Genomic DNA, 18148 nt, shown 5'->3' with positions numbered 1-18148 from the left:
AAGTAAAGGGACTTTGAAGTAGCACGGGCACTTTGAAGTGCCCACAGCTACACGCATGCCAGCACTTTAAAGTTTGACACTTTGAAGTTTCCGTGGGGAAGAATTAGCCTAATGAAGTGCTGCATATTCACCGCAGTACCTCATTAGTGATCTCCCATCACCCTGATTAACATGCCCCCTTTGAAGTTGGGGGCAAGTGTAGACCCAGCCTCTGATTATTACATCAATAATTCAAATCAAGAGCCTGATCAAAAGCTCACTGATTTCAGTGGGGCTCTTTCCATTGACTTTAACCAGCTTTGGACCCAGCACTTCATGCAGCAGGCCTCCCTTAAGTCACTCATTTTTAATTTAGAATTTTCCTCTCATCACAGCAAACAGACAAACATTTACAGCAGTGGTGCTCAACTTGTGAGCCATCTGCAATCCAATCAGCACATAGCTGCAGCCCACATGATGGCCTCAGAGACATACAGGTAGTATATATATTGCGTGGATGTGGCCCACATAGTATACACAGAGCTGCATATGCAGCTCACAATAGCAAATAGTTTGAGAACCACTGATCTACAGACAGCTTTCCTGGCAACTTCTATGAAACATTCAAAACTCAGCTCCCCCTTGGGGCAGGAATTCTCTTCTTCTGAGTGCTTCAAATGGCATGGAATACCTGCTGGTTATGAAGAGCCTCCTGGTCTTTCATAAATTGGTATTGTGCCAATATTCTGTCATCTTCCTGCTCTTTCCTCTGTCTCTCTTCACTGAGGTAGACTGGGATGTTCCTCTGAGCACGCTGCATACACAGATAGCACATTTCCTGGAAGCCCATAGAAAAATAAAAGAATGCACATTATCTTCATCTGTTTTAATTTTTCAACCTCTGTTCACTCTCCACTTACAGTGAACTCCAGCTAGTCTTCAGGAATATCCAACCTTCCTGTAAGTGGTGTTTTAATCAAAAAAAAGCAGGGGAAAATTGTTTTCTTCTTACTAAAGCTAGTTAGATGAGCAGTTCCTGTGTACTGGCAAACAATGTATTTTGAAAGTCAGTTTGCCCCTAAATCCGTGGGCACATCTGAAAATTCCATCCTAAACAAGTCTTAGCACAGCTAGATCTGGAACGGTCTACCCATATGAAAGATTACCTGGGCCCAACAGGTGGAGATGTAAATGAAATTAACAAAAATAAATAAATAAAACAAGTTACCAGCCCCTCTCTTACAGCTTGTCTACAGCTGCAGCAGCAACACGCAGGGTACATGCTACAGTGAAAGAAAGGCTGCATCCACACTGCAGTATGTGCCGACATGCTGCAGTGAAAAGCTCTGGCAGCTCCCCTGTGATGGAACCTATTCTCACTGCCTTTCCCTGCTGCTGGCATCTTTCAGGGCAGTGGAGAGAGGCTCCCATGGCAGAACTCTACACTGCTAAATATAGACCTATAGCAGGCACAGCTTCAGTGTGCCGAGAGCCACATAGCATAGATACCCTAGTGTTCTGGCACGTCTTTACTCACCTACGCTTTGTCTCACCATCTCCACTGCTGTTTATACATGTCCCAGTTGAGTGCGCAGTGTCTGTGTTCTACTCACTGCCCAAAGTATAGACCTACCTTAGCAGCAATGTAGTTTTAAACTTTCTAATTTCCAGCCCAGAAGATGAAGTAGAATTTGTCTAGCTCAGACCGGCAGCCAAACATGGATACAACAAAACTACAGAACAGCCTGGTTTTATGTACAGTCAGACACGTACAAGTTCACATATGTATTAGTGAGCAGGGTTCTAAAGCACATGTTGCTGTTGAGAGTAACAGAATTTTCCCAGCTGTTAGTATATTTATTGTCTGTGTTCCATTGGTTGGTTAGTTAAAAAAAGTGAGTGACCATGATTTTAAAACAATAATAGCCTAAAGTTTCAGTTCCTAAATCCATAGTTAGGCTCCTAAATCAGGTCTGATTTCAAAACTGCCACCAGCTCGTATAGCTCTTAGCAATTACGCTAGCATTACTGAGACATAAGCCCCAATCAGAGATGTTGCCTGTTCAAAACTTTTGGTAAATCTTATTTTATGGATCCTAAATATGGCTGTCCGAGCCTAATTTTATGCACCTGCTTTTTGAAGATCTAACCCAAAACTTGTAAGATATTCTCAGTGTTGCCAGTTGTCATGGTTTGAACATAGGAACAATCACAGTGGATCAGACCCAAGGACCATCTGATCCTGTATTCTGTCTCTGGCAATGGCCAGCACCAGAGTCACAGATTCCAAGTCCAAAAGGGCCCACTGTGATCATCTAGTCTGATCTTATACTTAACACAGGCCAGCCAGAAATGCTTCGTGTCTGAACTACAGCAGATCATTTAGATGAACATCCAGTCCTGATTTTAAAATCGCCAGTGATAAAGAATCCACCACCACCGTTAGCAACTTATTCCTCAAGTTAATTACCCTCACTGTTAAGAGACACTTCAGAGGAAGCTGTAAAAGCCCCACAGTAGGCAGCTGTGAGACAACCTGCCCCACACACGGGTCTCATCCTGATCTCTCATAGTTAGAAGTTGGGTCACACCTTGAATCCCAACATTTGTTGTCATAATTAAGGACAACACTGGATATTCTTGATAGCCACACTAATCCCTTTTTGAGCCAAAGTGCTATGTCCCCACATTGCTTCAGTAGCTCCAATAAAGCTTCATGGTGTAAAAATAATTGACAAAATATGCAACCTAAGCACTTATTTTGGCAAAACACCTGTGTGCAAAAGGAAAATACTTTTCTATATCCTATAACCACTAACAAATGAAAAGCCTCCTTTTTAGTATTTCCATAATAACTAGGTCTCACATGATGTATTTCTGTATGTTTCTTCAAAATACTGTTCTGGCCAGGACTTACTCACACACATACAATGAACTGCATTTTTAAAGATTCAGTGTGGCCTATAATAACAGCAACTGAACAGTGACAGAGAGATAGCTGTGTTAGTCTGTATTCTATCAAAACAAAAAAGCAGTCATGTAGCACTTTAAAGACTAACAGAATAATTTATTAGATGATGAGCTTTCGTGGGACAGATCCACTTCTTCAAATCATAGCCTTACCAGAACAGACTCAATATATAAAGCACAGAGGTCCAAAATTTGTTATCAAGTTTGACAAATCAGAAAAATTCTTATCCAGGTTGGCAAGTCAGAAGAGCAGAGGGGTGGCAGGAGAGGGGTGTGGGGTGGGGAAGTTAAGAGTTAGATTAAACAACGTATGTAAAAGAGTCCTTATAATAATTGAATGTTTTAAATCAACCCCAGGCTAACCATGTTTTGCTCTTAGTAAAAAAAGTGAATGAGATCCACATACTGTACCTGTCCTGCTCTTCCATGATCTTGACAAAGAGGGGATGGAGCTCTAGGTCCAGCTGACTGACTTAGGTTGGGACCACGGTCCATTTCAGTCTTTGGGAAACATGGAGGAACAGGTGTTGTGCTAGGAATACACAACAGAATATGCAAATTGGTTTATTACAAGTGCCTGTTTACACACACCAACGTTCTGGGCATAAAGCAACTTTGCAGTGGAATTCTGTGAATCACTGAGGAACTAACATGAATATACACCAGAGGATACTGTGCCCACACATCAAGAGGTGCCTTAAGACTAAGCTGGGGCCAAATTCTCTAAATAGTTGCTATGTCCTCCCCTAAAAAGAACACAAAGCTCACTGGTGCTCCTAAGCAGGTAGTCACAGAGCTCCCAGCTGCTGCCCTCCTTTCTTCCCGTAGGTCTTGTCACTCAGGGCACTGGTGAGGAAGATAATGCAAGGCCTGCCCCATCTGGTTGCCAGTGCAGCTGGAGTCATCCAGCACCACTCAGGTGCATGCTACTTCCCTTGTTGCTCACTGCTGCAAGATTGGCTCCTGCACTTCGTCAACTATGTAGCCTGGATTTTGCCTTAACTATCCTCTGAACTAACGGACATATGTGGCAGGGGCCAAAGCCAACAGAGGTCCATGGGAGTCTTTGCACTGGCTTCAAAGCCATAGGATTGGGTCCAATAGCTTCAAACTGGACTTAATGACAGACTGTTCCAGGGTATGATTATACTGGAGTCAGAGGTATAATTCTCAGCTTGGCTGACATGTCCATGCTCACTCTGACCAAGGTAGCATGATAAAAATAGCAAGGCAGTGGCAGTAGCAGAAGCCACAGGACCAGCTAACCCCCAAGTAAGGCTTCAGGCAGGATTGTACTGGGGCTGTAAGCCTATCCTGCCACATGGGCCTCCACAGCTGCGCTTCTATTTTCAGTGTACTACCTCGATCAGACTCAGAGCAGATATGACACCATAAGCTGAAAATAAACCTCTAGCACCAGTGCGATCATACCCTGTGTCACAGCCAGCAACTCATTTGCCATCACTGTGCATGTAGGATGCCTTGTCATAGCCTGGCCCAGAAGCAGTTCTAGGATTCCATCCACTATCTCATAAAGAAACATGGTAAAACCTCAGCCAAATGTGCCCAGAAAGGAATACCTCAAGGCAGGGATAAACAAGTCTTCAGCAAACTGAATGACCACAGGGAAAAACAGAAAAGCAGTACACAAACTCTACAGGAAATCACTTGCATTCACAGCTGCTGAATAACAAATGTGCAACAGATCAGTTAGGGTCCAATCCATCATGGTTCATGGTCTGATGGTCTAATTCCCAGCCCTGACAGAGACTTCTTGTGTGACTGTAAGATGGGGATAGCAGCACTTGCCCAACTCCTAGGCCAGGAGTGGGCAAACTTTTTGGCATGAGGGCCTCAGAGTATGGAAATTGTATGGCCAGCCATGAATGCTCACAGAAGTGGGGCTGGGGTGTGGGAGGGAGTTAGGGTTCCAGCTGGGTGTGCAGGATCTAGGGTGGGGCCAGAAATGAGGAGTTCTGGGTGCACAAGGCGGTTCCAGGATGGAGCTGGTAGTTGGAGTGGGGAGGAGGTGAGGGCTTTAACTGGGGCTGAGAGCTCTGAGGTGGGGCTAGGGACAAGAGGTTTGGAGTGCCGGAGGGAGCTCTGGGCTGCTACCAAAGGGTTCAGAGGGCAGGAGAGGGATGAAGCTGGGGCAGAGGGTTGGAGTACAGGGTGAAGGGCTCAGGAGTGAAGGCTCCAGGCTGCTCTTACCTCCACGAGTAGCTTCTAGGAGCAGTGGCATGTCCCCTTTCAGCAAGCGCTGTATGCTGTCCCTCCCCCAACCCCCAGTCCAGATGCAATGCCCTGGCAGCTCCTATTGGTCACAGTTCCCAACCAATGGGACCTGAGGGGGCAGTGCTTGGGATAGGGGCAGCACAGGGAGCCCTCTGGCTGCCCCAGAGGGGAGAGATGCTGCTGCTTCCAGGAGCTGTGCATAGCAATGGCACACACAGAGCAGGGCCAACCCCACACTCTTCTCTCCAGCAGGAGCTCGATGGCCAGATTAAAACAGCTGATGGTCAAGATGTGGCCCATGGGCTTGTAGTTTACCCACCACTGTCCCAGCACATAGTGAGAATAAAATCAATAGCATTTGTGAAGCACTCAGCTGCTCTGGTGAGAGGCACCATAGAGGCAGATGGATTGTGCAGATGCAAAGCAACAACACCCATCTTGAAATGACCAGTAATTAAAGCAAGGAACAGAAACTTCCATTCAGCTTTCTCCTGGAGAGAAGGGCAAACCTGAACCACAACACTTACATGTTGTGTGAGCATCCCTAAAGCTTCAGCTGCCCTAGATCCAGGCCCTTTCACTATTTCACAAAAAGACAAATCATGTCATTCTATAGGTCGGGCACTTGGGGACACAATTACACTGGGCATTGTGGGTACATTTAAATACCTCACAGATTGTGTGGTACTACACTGACAGGGGCCAGATAAGTGCCTAAGATCAATATAGATAGATTGCTAGTGGCAGATGCCGTAAACGTAGAGAAAGCAAGGTGGTGAGTGGAGCAATTCCATCTACCTATCAGTCTCTGATCATTCTGTTGTGCCCATCATCGTAATAAGCTTCAGCACAAAAGAAAAAGCCTCTGAGTTAACTAATTAAATCCCAAACAAACAATGGAGATGGGTGCTGGTCTGTCACCTTGGTGCATGAGAAAGTCTGAATTTCCCTCTGCCCTGTATAGTAGTATCCATTAAATTAAAACATGCTCCTGCATGTTTAATCTTGGCTGAGTTGGGTCTCAGTCAACTCCCAGAACAGCTTCTCGTGTGGCACAAAGCTCAGACAAGCAGTGAAAACGTAAGAAGCCATTAGAAGAGTGCTCTGATCCTCTCTCCCATTAAATGTTTATAAACTCTTTAGGCTGTTCTCATCAAGCAGGATCAGATTCACTCCACTCCACAGTGAATGGTAAGAGGATCTAGAAACTTTTGAATAATTATTTGTGTTTGGTTACCAAACTATCAGATACAAAATGGAGATGAGTCAGAAGAAAATAAAGTAGAAACCAGAGACTCACAAAAATGTTACTATACCTTCCAGGCAGCAAGAAACTGAGATGAGCCAATGGCATTCTGAGATAAGCCAAGAGCATCTCCTTATAGTAGAGCTGGAGTTTTTTAAAGGATTGTTGCATGATAAAAGCTTCAGTCAATGGGAATTTTTAACTTTCCATTAACTTAGATAATTAACTTTAATCTCAAGAAAATAAATTGGTGCACTGATCCAGTGATATAATGGAACGTGGTGTCCCAGGTGCATTCAATGGAAAATGCCCACTTATACTATTCATCCCCAAAGAGCTTAGTTTTGACATGTTTGTACAATAATGTCAATAAACACAAATTAAATCTACTTACTTGCCCAGCTTTAGAGGATTTATGTCACTACAGGATGAAACTCTAGTCTGGCACCCTCAGGACCTGACGGTGCCAAAGAGAGAATTTCCAGACCATGGGAGGTCAATATTGTCTTGCAGCACTATTAATATTCCACTGCTTACTGGGCTATTAGAAGTAATTTAGAGTTAAATTAGAGCTAAATAGCAGCACAGAACACTGACAGCCAGACCTGGTGGCTGTAAACAAACTTTATGAGGCCAAGGAAAACTTGGCCACACCCATAAGTAGGCATCTGGCTTACTAAAATCATGTCAGATTATGGATGTTGCTGGATGAAAGAGGGCTGGACTAGAGAGGTTCAACCTGTAGACAGAAGGATAAAAAAGTACTGATGGCATTCTAAAGCCATTACACAAAGCCTGAGAGTGCCACATCAAGCAGATTCAGGTAACAATTTTAGAAGCATCTAAGTGACTCAAGTACTAAGAAGCCAACATCTCACTGAAAGACAATGGGACTTAGGTTCCTAAGGGTGAGATTTACAAGAACTCAGGTACCTAATTGATAATGTAGGCATTAAGTCCAAAGGTCCACAGAACCCACCACTGAGATACTGCCTAACTCTGGGTTCCTAAGTACTTAGGTTTCCACTGGTAACGTTCATTAGATGCCTAAATTTGGGATTCACAAACTAGGCATTCCCCTGCCTGTCTCACCTGCAGGACCTGATCCAGTAGACACACTCGGAAGCTGCGTGTCTATCAACTGGGCCTTCCACAAAACACAGCCACTGGATAAGTAGGACAAGGTCGTGTGGAACACTTACACACCTAACCTGTTTGGTGCTTTTGAAAATCCCATTGGGCACTTATCTGCATCTTTAGAAGCCTACATAACTTTGAAAATCTTCACTTCTGAAAATTTTATCCTCCTTCTTATTAGTTTAATTAAAAAAATTGTCCTCTTCACAATCAATACAGATATTGTTGCCAATGAGAAATATTAGCTACATTTAAATGCAAGATGGAGAGACTGAAAAGCTTATGGCAACCCTTATCCACTTCTCCCCAAGAGTCTCACCTTTCAGGGGCATTCTTCTGCTTGATGTTCTTCTCCAGCTCATCAGTCAGACTGATCGCGGACACTTTGGCAGGAACAATAGATTGTCGGGACAGAAGGCGTTTAACAGGAAGATTCTCTGCAAGTGAAACAAGGAAAATTGCAGGAACAGCGTCCCTGGCTGCAACAACTTAGACAAGAACAGCACAAAGTTCCCACAAGACGCATGCTGCAGATATGCTGTAACACTTTCATGTTTTCAAAATACTTCAGGAACAGATCCTGATAGCCTTTGTAGTAGCTTATTCTGTGAGTACTGCCAATGATTCAAGTGCAGTAAAACCATACTTTGCCTGCCACTGAACGACATTAATTATGGACGAGTTCCAGTCGCCTACAGGTTTAAACGTACCTGACACAAGAGCATAATATTATGGGTCTTTCACAGCTCTTGAAACTTCTATAGTGTAGCATCATTCCCCAGGCTACACACTATACTATGTTCCAATGAAGGAGCTAACAGTTCCTTTGAGGGACTACTGCACGGCATAATAGATCTCAGTGTCGGAAATATTTTCCATGAGAGTGGGACAGATCCTCAGCTAGGCTAAAATGGAGCTCCAGCATCTGGCTCAGTCTGGCTCAGAAAAGTTTTCCTTTGTTTAATTTCGTCCCATAACCTTTGCTTACATCTCCAAAACAGAAGTTTATCTCAGCCTTGCTTAAGATGGCAAAGCTATATAGCAATACTCTCATTTTCAGTGGAATTCAATGAGAGCTGCAGGTGTTCAACACCTCCAAAGCATGATAGCCACTTTCAATCAATCTCTCCAGGCTTGAGCATTTTTAGCTGCTTTTCTGCCAATAGCATCTGATTTATTTCTCTCCTTAGCTCATCCCACAATTGACCAGCTAGTCTCAGATCCCATTACCTGGGCATTTGCAAAGCACAATGTAGAACACGGCCCACTGGGCTGAGACTCATGGTTTGTCTTTGCAGGAAAGTTACATCAGGGTAAGCTAGGTGTGAATGTAAATTAATACAGGTACACCAGTGTGACTCCCCAGGTGGACACTTATCCGAAAATAAAAAAGCGTCCACACAGGGAGTTACAGTCTTTTATCTTCACCAATATACTTTCCTGAGGAGATAAGCTATAAGACGAGACAATTTATAGCCCTAAAGGATTATTTTTGTGACATCTATTCCCTCTATTTTTAACATCCATGGGCAGAATAAATTTTGTTTTGTGCATTGAGTCGTGTGGATGTGCACCACCAACAGAAATACACGCTGCCTGCTGTGAGCACTCTGCTAGTCAGCGGGGCAGCACCTGACTCTCTCCTTAGCAGCCACACTAGCTCTCAGCTTACAGGGAACACAGATTACGAGCAACTTGAAAGAAGGTTAGAATGAAAATTGCTTCCCAGCTTTAAAGATAAAATTCATTACTCGCATAGGATAGTAGTCCTCAAATGATCATCACGGGAGGGCACTTTCTGTCCAAACAAAAGCCAGCAGAGATTCTGTATAAGGCACTGAAGATATTGGAATGCTAACAGATTTTCTGAATTTCCAATGTTTTTTGCTTAGGCAAACTCACAGAACAGCAGTCTTTTGCAATACAGTCTGGCTATGTCTACACCAGAAGCATCTGTTGACAGAACAAAAAGCAGTCAAGTAGCACTTTAAAGACTAGCTAAATAGTTTATTAGGTGAGCTTTCTTGGGACAGACCCACTTCTTCAGACCATAGCCAGACCAGAACATATGGTCTGAAGAATTGGGTCTGTCCCACGAAAGCTCACCTAATAAACTATTTTGCTAGTCTTTAAAGTGCTACTTGACTGCTTTTTGTTTTGCTAGTGTATAGACTAGCACAGCTCCCTCTCTGTTACTGCTGACAGAAGTTACTGTCAACAAAGAAATATTGACAGAACCTCTGTTGACAGATTGCATCTACACACAACTTGCTCTGTCAACAGAGAACTGCCAGACTGCACTGCCCTGTAGTGCCAGAAAGTAGAATGGCAGCTCTGCAAAGACCACTGCTCGGCAACCGGAAGCCCTCTCTGTGGACAGAAGTGTCTATACTGCATTCAACAAAACTCTCTAACGTAGACACAGGCTCTAAGTATTACAGTTGAGTGGAAAGAACCTGTTGAATTGGAAGAGTTGGACCCCTTCCACGATGGTTTGCATGACTGATCATTGCCATGATGGATGCTTGCAAACTTAAATGTCCTCCAAAATATGTGCAAACTGTACATTTAAACCTGGCTCCTATTGTCTGAACAATAAATAACAGCGGATCTGGATAAGTATTCTGTTGGCTGTTAACCCCACCTTTTTTACTGCTACTGTTACTTTGAGCTCTTCCTTTTTCTTTGTTGGGCTTTTCATCCTCTTCTGCAATGGTTTCCAGAGTTGCTTTGTGACCTGTTTCCTTCAACTCAATCCTGGAAACAAGGAAAAGACATCAGTCTTTTGTGTAGAATCTATGCTTGAACAGAAGGCAGAATGTTGCATTTGTAACCCAGTCACACAAGTATTCTTAGCACTACTGTAAAGATTGCCCTTTTCACAAATAGGATATACAACAGCCAGGCACCCGGCCCTGAGGGTAGCACCCACCTGCATTCCAGTGGCAGTGCAGAAATAAGGGTGGCAATATCACAGCATGCCATTGTTACATCTGCACTGTTGGTGGCAGCAATGCTGCTTTCAGAGCTGGGCTCCCAGCCAGCAGCTGCTGCTACTGAGCCACTCAGCTCCGAAGGCAGTGCTGCTGTCAGCAAAAGCATAGGAGTATCCTTGTGATGTGCTCCCACCCCCTTTCACAATCTCTTCTTAGGTCAGGACCACTAACATTACAACAAAGTGAAATATCAGATTTAAATGGCTGAGAAAATGAAATTTACAGTTTTTAAAATCCTGTGACCATGAAATTGACCAAAAAGGACGTGAATTTCATAGGACCCTGTCCGTGTTGAAGTTTTTATCAACATGAGTACAAGATTCAAGTCATCCCAAGCCCACACCAATAAACCCGTCAGGCCACATCACATCAATACGCCATGTATTCTGTATCGGCTACACACTTGACAGAGATGTCACTATTGGAGACTCTTTGGAAGGTTGTAAACATTTAATTGGTGCTTTGCCTTACGTCGGCATTCATTTGAAGCCAAGCTCCTAAAGCATCCCAGCCTGCAAGGTGCAAGAGCAACAAGACATCCTGTGGCACCTTATAGACTAATGGACTTTTTGGAGCATAAACTTTTGTGGGTAAAGACAATGCGTCTGACAAAGTGGGTCTTTCCCACGAAAGCATATGCTCCAAAAAATCTGTTAGTCTATAAGGTGCCATAGGACTTCTTGTTGTTTTTGCAGACACAGACTAACATGGCTACTCCTCTGATAGTTGTCATAAGGTGCAAGAGGGCACTGTTAAGCACTGAGCATTTCTAGCTCTGTGGACACCAAGCTGAGCCACCCTGAAATAACTCCATGTGTAGACAAGCCCTAACACAATGAATTCAGGGCTCCCAAATATAAGAAAGGAGATGCTAGTTTGCTAAGTGAAGTGGTAAAGAAGTAAAGGACTCACCTTGGAAACATGACAACACTGCTGGCCTGAGACCGAGACACAGAAGTTTCTCGGCCTGAAATTACCGAATCACCTGTCCCAGGCCTCTGCAATAACAACAACAGATATTCAAAATGATTCAGACGACAGTCTAGCAGCTAACAAACAAGGAAACCCTTTCTACTTCTAAAACAATAGAGTCCTGCTCCAAAATCCTGTCACTAAATTCTATTTCATCCACATTTGCCCTTCACTGTAACTGGTGGAATCAGTTCCCATTAATCAGTGATTAGCTGATTGGATGACAATAATGTCATGGAGAACAACAAGAAGTCCTGTGGCACCTTATAAACCAACAGATATTTTGGAGCATAAGCTTTTGTGGGCAAAGACCAGCTTTGTCATGTGTCTGACGAAGTGGAACTTTGCCCATGAAAGCTTATGCTCCAAAATATCTGTTAGTATATAAAGTGCCACAAGACTTGCTGTTCTCAAAGATGCAGACTAATACGGCTACCTCTCTGAATAATGTCATGATTTCTGCATGGTTAGGAACCACTAGACTCAATAAAGAGACTATTTACTTTCCAGTAGAGAAGAAAGTGGAGACATGTACATGATTAAAATCATGCTAGTAACGTGTTAAAGCACTGCAAGGTTGATGGTTTCTAGAGTTCCTGCAGATTATGTACTTGAACAGACAGCAATTAGCTCACTTAAGGTTTTATTCAGAAAGTTGCAGCAAGTCTTTCCCACAGCTAAAATGTCTGTCCTCGTACCAAGAAGGGACACAGACTTGGGCCTTCTTTTTCTTTGCCCAGACTACTATTATTCATTCTTATTGGAACCACAACACTAGCATCTACAGGTACTGATCAGGGTCCTTTTATGCTCAAGGTTGAACATGTAGTAAAGAGATGGTCCTTGTCCCAGGCAGCATTATAACAAGATGTAAGACCAGGTGAGAGACATGGGATGGGACTCAGGAGATCAGGGTTCTGTTCCAGTCTCTGCTGCATCTTTCTTGAGTGCTCTTGAGCAAGTCACTTAGGGTGTGTCTATCCTACAATCAGAGGTGTGACATCAGCATGTTTAGAGATACACAAACGAGCATTAGTCTAGCAAGCTCAGGTACCAATAGCAGTGAAGTCATGGCAGAACAGGCTCATACCACATCTTCACTGCCATTGGTATCTGAGCTTGCTAGAACAAAGCTAGTGTGAGTATCGCTGAGGCCAGAAGCAGAGTAGAGGGGAAAAATCAGTTTAAGATACACAACTCCAGCTAGAAGAATTGGGTAGCTGGAGTTGATGTACCTTAGATCGATTTTTGTCACCAGTTTCACAAAAGGAGGCTGATGGGGGAAATTCTCCTGTCAGCTTCTCTTACTCCGCACAACTGTGAGGACTACTGGGGTTGAGAGCTGCACCCTGATCGTTCGATTTAGTGCAGCCCTAAAAGATGCACTGAATCACACCCCAGAAGATCAACTGCCAGGACATCAGTCTGCCACTAAATATGGACATACCCTACCTGTGCTGCAAGTGCACCTCAGATGACAGTGTAAACTTTCTTTACCTGTGTGTGTACTTTCCCCATCTTTATGACAAGGATAACAACAACACTTCCTCTGAGCTATCCTGTCTGTTGAGACAGTAAGCACTGCTAATTAGGGATTGTCTCTGACTATGGATAGCCACAGTACTAAGCACAACGGGGCCCTGTCCTTAACAGAGGCATCTAAGCACTACTAGAATACAGATAATAAATTATAATAATATGTGAGAACAAGGTAAGAATAATACTAGGTCTGTGCCCAGTGTAACTCACCACATCCTAGTAGGCATTACTGACTGATATTTATTCAAAATAATTTAAGTGCTCTTGGAGAAACAATAACTTACATTGGACAGAGCTTTCACCAGATTGCCACTGCCATCCATAGCTTGCAGGAAATCTTTGTAAAATTTCATTTTCACTTTGTTGTCCCGGACAATGAGAACTCCAATTCCCTTGAAAGTGAATTCAACCTTCTGCTTGCTAGCAATAGATCGTGAGAAAAAAAGCACAGTCTCTTTTACACATCCTTCCACTGTCTCCCTGTGAAAGGGAACCTCCAGGGATAACATGACAAAGTTCAGCTGAACAATTGGGATATCACCTGAAATCAACAAGCAGGGGAACCCAGTTATTTAAACAGCAAGCAGACTCCCTACATAACAGCAGCAACCCCAACAATGCTGTGAATTAATCAATCACATTTTGTATTTACGTAGCACCTTCCTATGAGAGCCTGTAAGGACTTTACAACCATGAATAAAGCCTTACCCACAACCCTTATGGCGTTATTACCATATCCATTTTACTGACCTTCTTAGGACTCCATATACCTCATCATCCTGAAGGACCCCAAGCTCTTCAAAAACAAACAAGCTATACAGGGATGATTTATTCAATATGAAAATACAAAATGAAACATGGCAGCTATACAGCATAGGATTTCAGCACAGGAAATGAAAAATACTGCCTGCAGCAGGGAATGAACCCGGAAAAGGAATTTAACTGTGACCCCTAATCTTAAATACAGTGATGAAGGATCTTTGATAAGCACAAGTGGTCAGAACTTTCATTTTGCAACTCATCTTAAAGACACAGGGCCTGATTCTGCACACCTGTGGTACACTATTAATTTCAAATAACAGTCAAATCCATGCAAGCTCAACATAATGCAAAGAAGATTCAGGTTTGGTCTACAATCAGTTTTTCCATCAAACTAACTGTTCCAGTTAAGAATGCAAGTTTTTTAAAAGAAGAGATCATTAAGTGGTACAACCCCAAGTGCGTATATTTTTATTTACGTATAAAGGTGCTTTATATCTCTATAGCTTGTTATGGGAATAAGCATTACCTGGGTAAGCATAACTTATTTCCGTAAGCCAAGCCTGTATAAGGCACCTTGGTAACAATGTAACGACATCCATTCTCAGTATCAATTTAATTCTATCCATTACAGACCAATATAGTTAAAAATGGTACCAACAATAGTGTGTTGAGCAGTTCTTAGCACTGTTGTCTTCAACAGTACACTGCCCTACCAATTTCTCTGCCTTTGGCACCAGTGGTTTGTTACCAGGGTGCATCACACTGAGATTCAAACGCAAAAAAAGTAGGATTTTGTTATCACACAGCCCCATGTGGCTGCTCAAGGGGCATAACCCATATCTAAACCACTGCTCCTCACTCTGTGCGAACATGGTAGTATTGACAGGAAATTGCTTTTGTTCAGAATACATATATCTATACACGTACTTCATGAACCTACTGTTTGCTCATGTCTGTTTAAGTTGAATACACAGCCAATTACTCTATTAAGGTGGGTGCCACTCAAATAAAACAAAAAGGCTGATGTGAGCCCCTTTTAACGTGGAGTGGCGTGTGTGTAAAATCTGACACAAAGCATTAAATTTGCAGAGTTGAAGTATTGTGCAAGATGCATACAGAAGTTCAGTGGTAATACCATTTTATTAGAATATACTGCAACTACCCTAAAAGCTCTCCAGATGTGGCATTATGCTTACAGAAGGTAAAAGCCTTACCTAGGATATAAACGTAAAGAAATTCCCTCTTGGTGTGTTATCAACAGAGCCCAAGTTGTTATCAGTAGTTCCTTCTGAAGGAATTCTATGCATGTACCACATTTGGTTGCTTAACTATTAATCTTGCCAGATATAGCACAGTACAAATATGTTTCAAGAAAAGGAAAATGCCATAATCAAATTTCTTACCAGGAGTGTGTATTTTGGCAAATTTGAGTCCATGAGTCTGTACAAGTTTCTCGGACAGAAGAAACACAGGTCTTTGAATAAGGATACATTTATTGCTGCCAATATCTACTTTTTGTCTTAAAAAGGAGAATGTTCCAAGCCCTGGTATTTGGACACCCTGAAAAAACAAGCAATAACAAATACTCAAGCAGAAGAAGAAACATTTTGCTTCTATAAAATCACAATCAATTCATAATTTGTCAGAGTATTGAGATGGTGATTTGCGTCCCATCCACATCTTATGTTTTCCAGTGCAAGGGAGAAGGACAGGGCAGTTCTCAGAGCTCCCTGGAAGCACCAAACATTTCCTATTTCTCTCCTCTCCCTCCCTTTCACCCTTTGAAAAAAAATCATTGATGTAATAATACCAAAATAAACATCCCTATTCTAGAGAAGCCCCAAAGAGCTTGATCCTGCTATTTCACATCCTAGTGAGTAAGCCTCCTACCCAGGCAAATAGCACTATAGGCTATAATTTGATTACTTTCTCCTGAGTAAGGACTACTTCAAAAGGCAAGGATTGGCAGGCTTATGTTTAAGGGCTTAATTTAGTAATCTAAATACCTCACAAAACTTATATTTCTTTGTTGGATCCACTGAATTGAAATAGCCAAAGATATGCTTTAGGGTACTGCTAGATTTTTCTGGAATCCCTGCAAAGCACCCTGTTGGATTGGAAACAATTTTAACGTATTTTTCCATTTCCTTAAAGGCTAATTTCAAAAATAAGGGGGTTACTTCACCTATAAAAACAAAACAAATTAGCACATTTTAAATCTATTCTTAGCATAAAACACACATAAAAGACTATTGTGTTAAAATGACCACTTCTTGAAAAAATATTAAGCTTCCTCACTTATAGCTCTACATTTTCTTTAAATCATAGTAGATTTTTTAAAATCTACTATGATACCCTGCGCTGAATAGCCCAGGGAACTAGGTAAGAGAAGCCTGCGGCATACTTGTAAACTGCAACGTAGCTTTGTTTTGGTTTGCCTGTGCATGCCTGTTGCTTTAAGACTTGGGGGCATGAAGAAATTCCTGGGGGAGGGGGCACAAGACAACCCAGCCACACACACACCCATCCTCCCCACCCCAAGAAAGAGCCCATTCTGGTGTTATCTTCTGCCAAAAATAGAGGTAATGCTGGATTCCTGTGGCATGGCGGGGAAGGGAATCCTGCAGTGTCGGGGGAAAGGTGTGGAGGAGTCCCAGGTCTGTGCCAATGGTTCCTCACTCTCCATGGCAGTTGCACGCTGCCTGAGCAATTGGAGCCAGCTCCCACTCACTGGCAGCCCTGTCCCACATACTTGATCCCTCATATTGGCCCCACCTCAGAGTGTAGAGGGGCCCACAAATTCCACTAACCCTGGAACCACAGAAGAATTAATGTGGCCTGAGCCCTTGAATCTCAGTCCTACCTACCTTCCCTGCCGTGGGGCTGGGGTGCCAGGGGAGGGAGGTATCTCAGTTAGGGCCACATCAGTGGGGCTTGCACATGGGGTTTTTTTTTGGTTTTTTGTTTGTTTTTTGGTTTTTTGCATCTCACTTGAGTGGTCCTGACTTATTTTTCTGTGGGTCAGTGACCCCTGACCCAAAACAGGTTCCCGGCCCCTCCCCTAAATAAAGACAATGCTGAAAGATTTGTGTTGGACAGATGCTATTTAAAAATGAAGCCTGGCCCAACAAGCCCTCAATCGAGGCCAACCCCCATGTGGCCACAGCATCATAACACCCCTGCATCCCCCCACACACCTCAGTTCTGAGCCCCTCATACACCAGAACCACCTGTCCTGAGCCTCTCACATCCCCAGTCATCTGACACAACACTACAGCACAATCCACACACTGCAAATCTGTGTCCTGAATCCATCATGCTCCCATCCCCTCTACCCTGAGCCCCTCATACATCCCAGCCTGAACTCCTGCACCCTCACAGCCACAAGCTTGTGGTTTGCTCAGCACCACAACACTCTACCTGACCCCAACACTCTCCAGCCTGGAGCCCTGCCCTGAGCCAGCAGCCCTTTTCCGCCTCTTCCTGCATCCAAGTTCAATCCCAGAGCTTGCACCTTTCACCCCTTCCCACCCCCAGATCCCTCATTCCCACCCCAGAGCTGTATCTCCTGTCTCAACCCAGTGAGAGTGAGTGAGGGCTGGGAACAGCAAATGATGGAGAGAAGAGGAACAAAGGGGGTGGGGCCTCAAGAGAGGGGTGGGGTCTTGGGGTTTGCCTTGTCATTTCAAAAGTGATCTTGGGTGTAAGAAGATTGGAGACCACTGCTGTAAAAAAATTTTAACTTTAAAATTTCATACCACAACATGTGATTTTTTTTCCTGTTGATGTATAGGGGCACAAATTGAATTTTTTGCTAAAGCAGGGTTGGATGATGGTAAAGAAGAGGTGGGGGCATGAGGGCTTTTCAAAAATCAAAAAGGGGGCATGATGCTGAAAAGTTTGGGAACCACTGATTTAAGAGGAAGCATACACAACAAGGTTTAGTGGCATGGGCATGCATCAGAAACATTGGAAATATTTCAGTTCAGAAGGAAGAACCTTGTTCTTGAGTCCTACCTTATTCATGGAGAGCTGCCGCTCCACAAATTCAGACACCTTGGCCCAAATATTAAACACTTCTGAAATGCAAGTGAAACACAATAGGTCATGATCTTGAGATGACAAGCAGCACACAAGTTCACCGCATTGCTTAGAAAATAGAACTTTTTTAACAAATAACCCTGCAGGATCCCAATGCAATCTCAAGCATCCTGTATAGTTTATATAGTCATTACAGAGCATTGGTACTTCTTCCATAGTTAAGATTCCAATCAAGGTCCATTTTAAACCTGATTTTGATCTCAGTACCTTT

The 18148-nt window shown here is 43.2% G+C and overlaps 2 protein-coding genes across 2 annotated transcripts in view; one reads left to right on the top strand and one right to left on the bottom strand.

The window, feature by feature from the left end:
• Positions 1 to 18148, top strand: part of ME3 (malic enzyme 3) — a 224378-nt gene that overhangs the window by 203375 nt on the left and 2855 nt on the right. The gene's annotated exons all lie outside the window — the stretch shown is intronic.
• Positions 1 to 18148, bottom strand: part of CCDC81 (coiled-coil domain containing 81) — a 28841-nt gene that overhangs the window by 9653 nt on the left and 1040 nt on the right. Inside the window, exons 2-9 of the mRNA XM_074981374.1 lie at positions 17854 to 17915; positions 15240 to 15396; positions 13359 to 13615; positions 11476 to 11561; positions 10212 to 10324; positions 7887 to 8004; positions 3361 to 3481; positions 671 to 817 (exon numbers count right to left, since the gene is read on the bottom strand). Coding sequence (XP_074837475.1) covers positions 671 to 817; positions 3361 to 3481; positions 7887 to 8004; positions 10212 to 10324; positions 11476 to 11561; positions 13359 to 13615; positions 15240 to 15396; positions 17854 to 17915 — 1061 coding nt within the window. The remainder of the gene's footprint in view (positions 1 to 670; positions 818 to 3360; positions 3482 to 7886; positions 8005 to 10211; positions 10325 to 11475; positions 11562 to 13358; positions 13616 to 15239; positions 15397 to 17853; positions 17916 to 18148) is intronic.

The sequence above is a fragment of the Carettochelys insculpta genome, chromosome 1, assembly GCF_033958435.1.
Source record: "Carettochelys insculpta isolate YL-2023 chromosome 1, ASM3395843v1, whole genome shotgun sequence".
NCBI lineage: Eukaryota > Metazoa > Chordata > Testudines > Carettochelyidae > Carettochelys > Carettochelys insculpta.
This window is presented reverse-complemented; position numbering and strand designations above follow the sequence as displayed.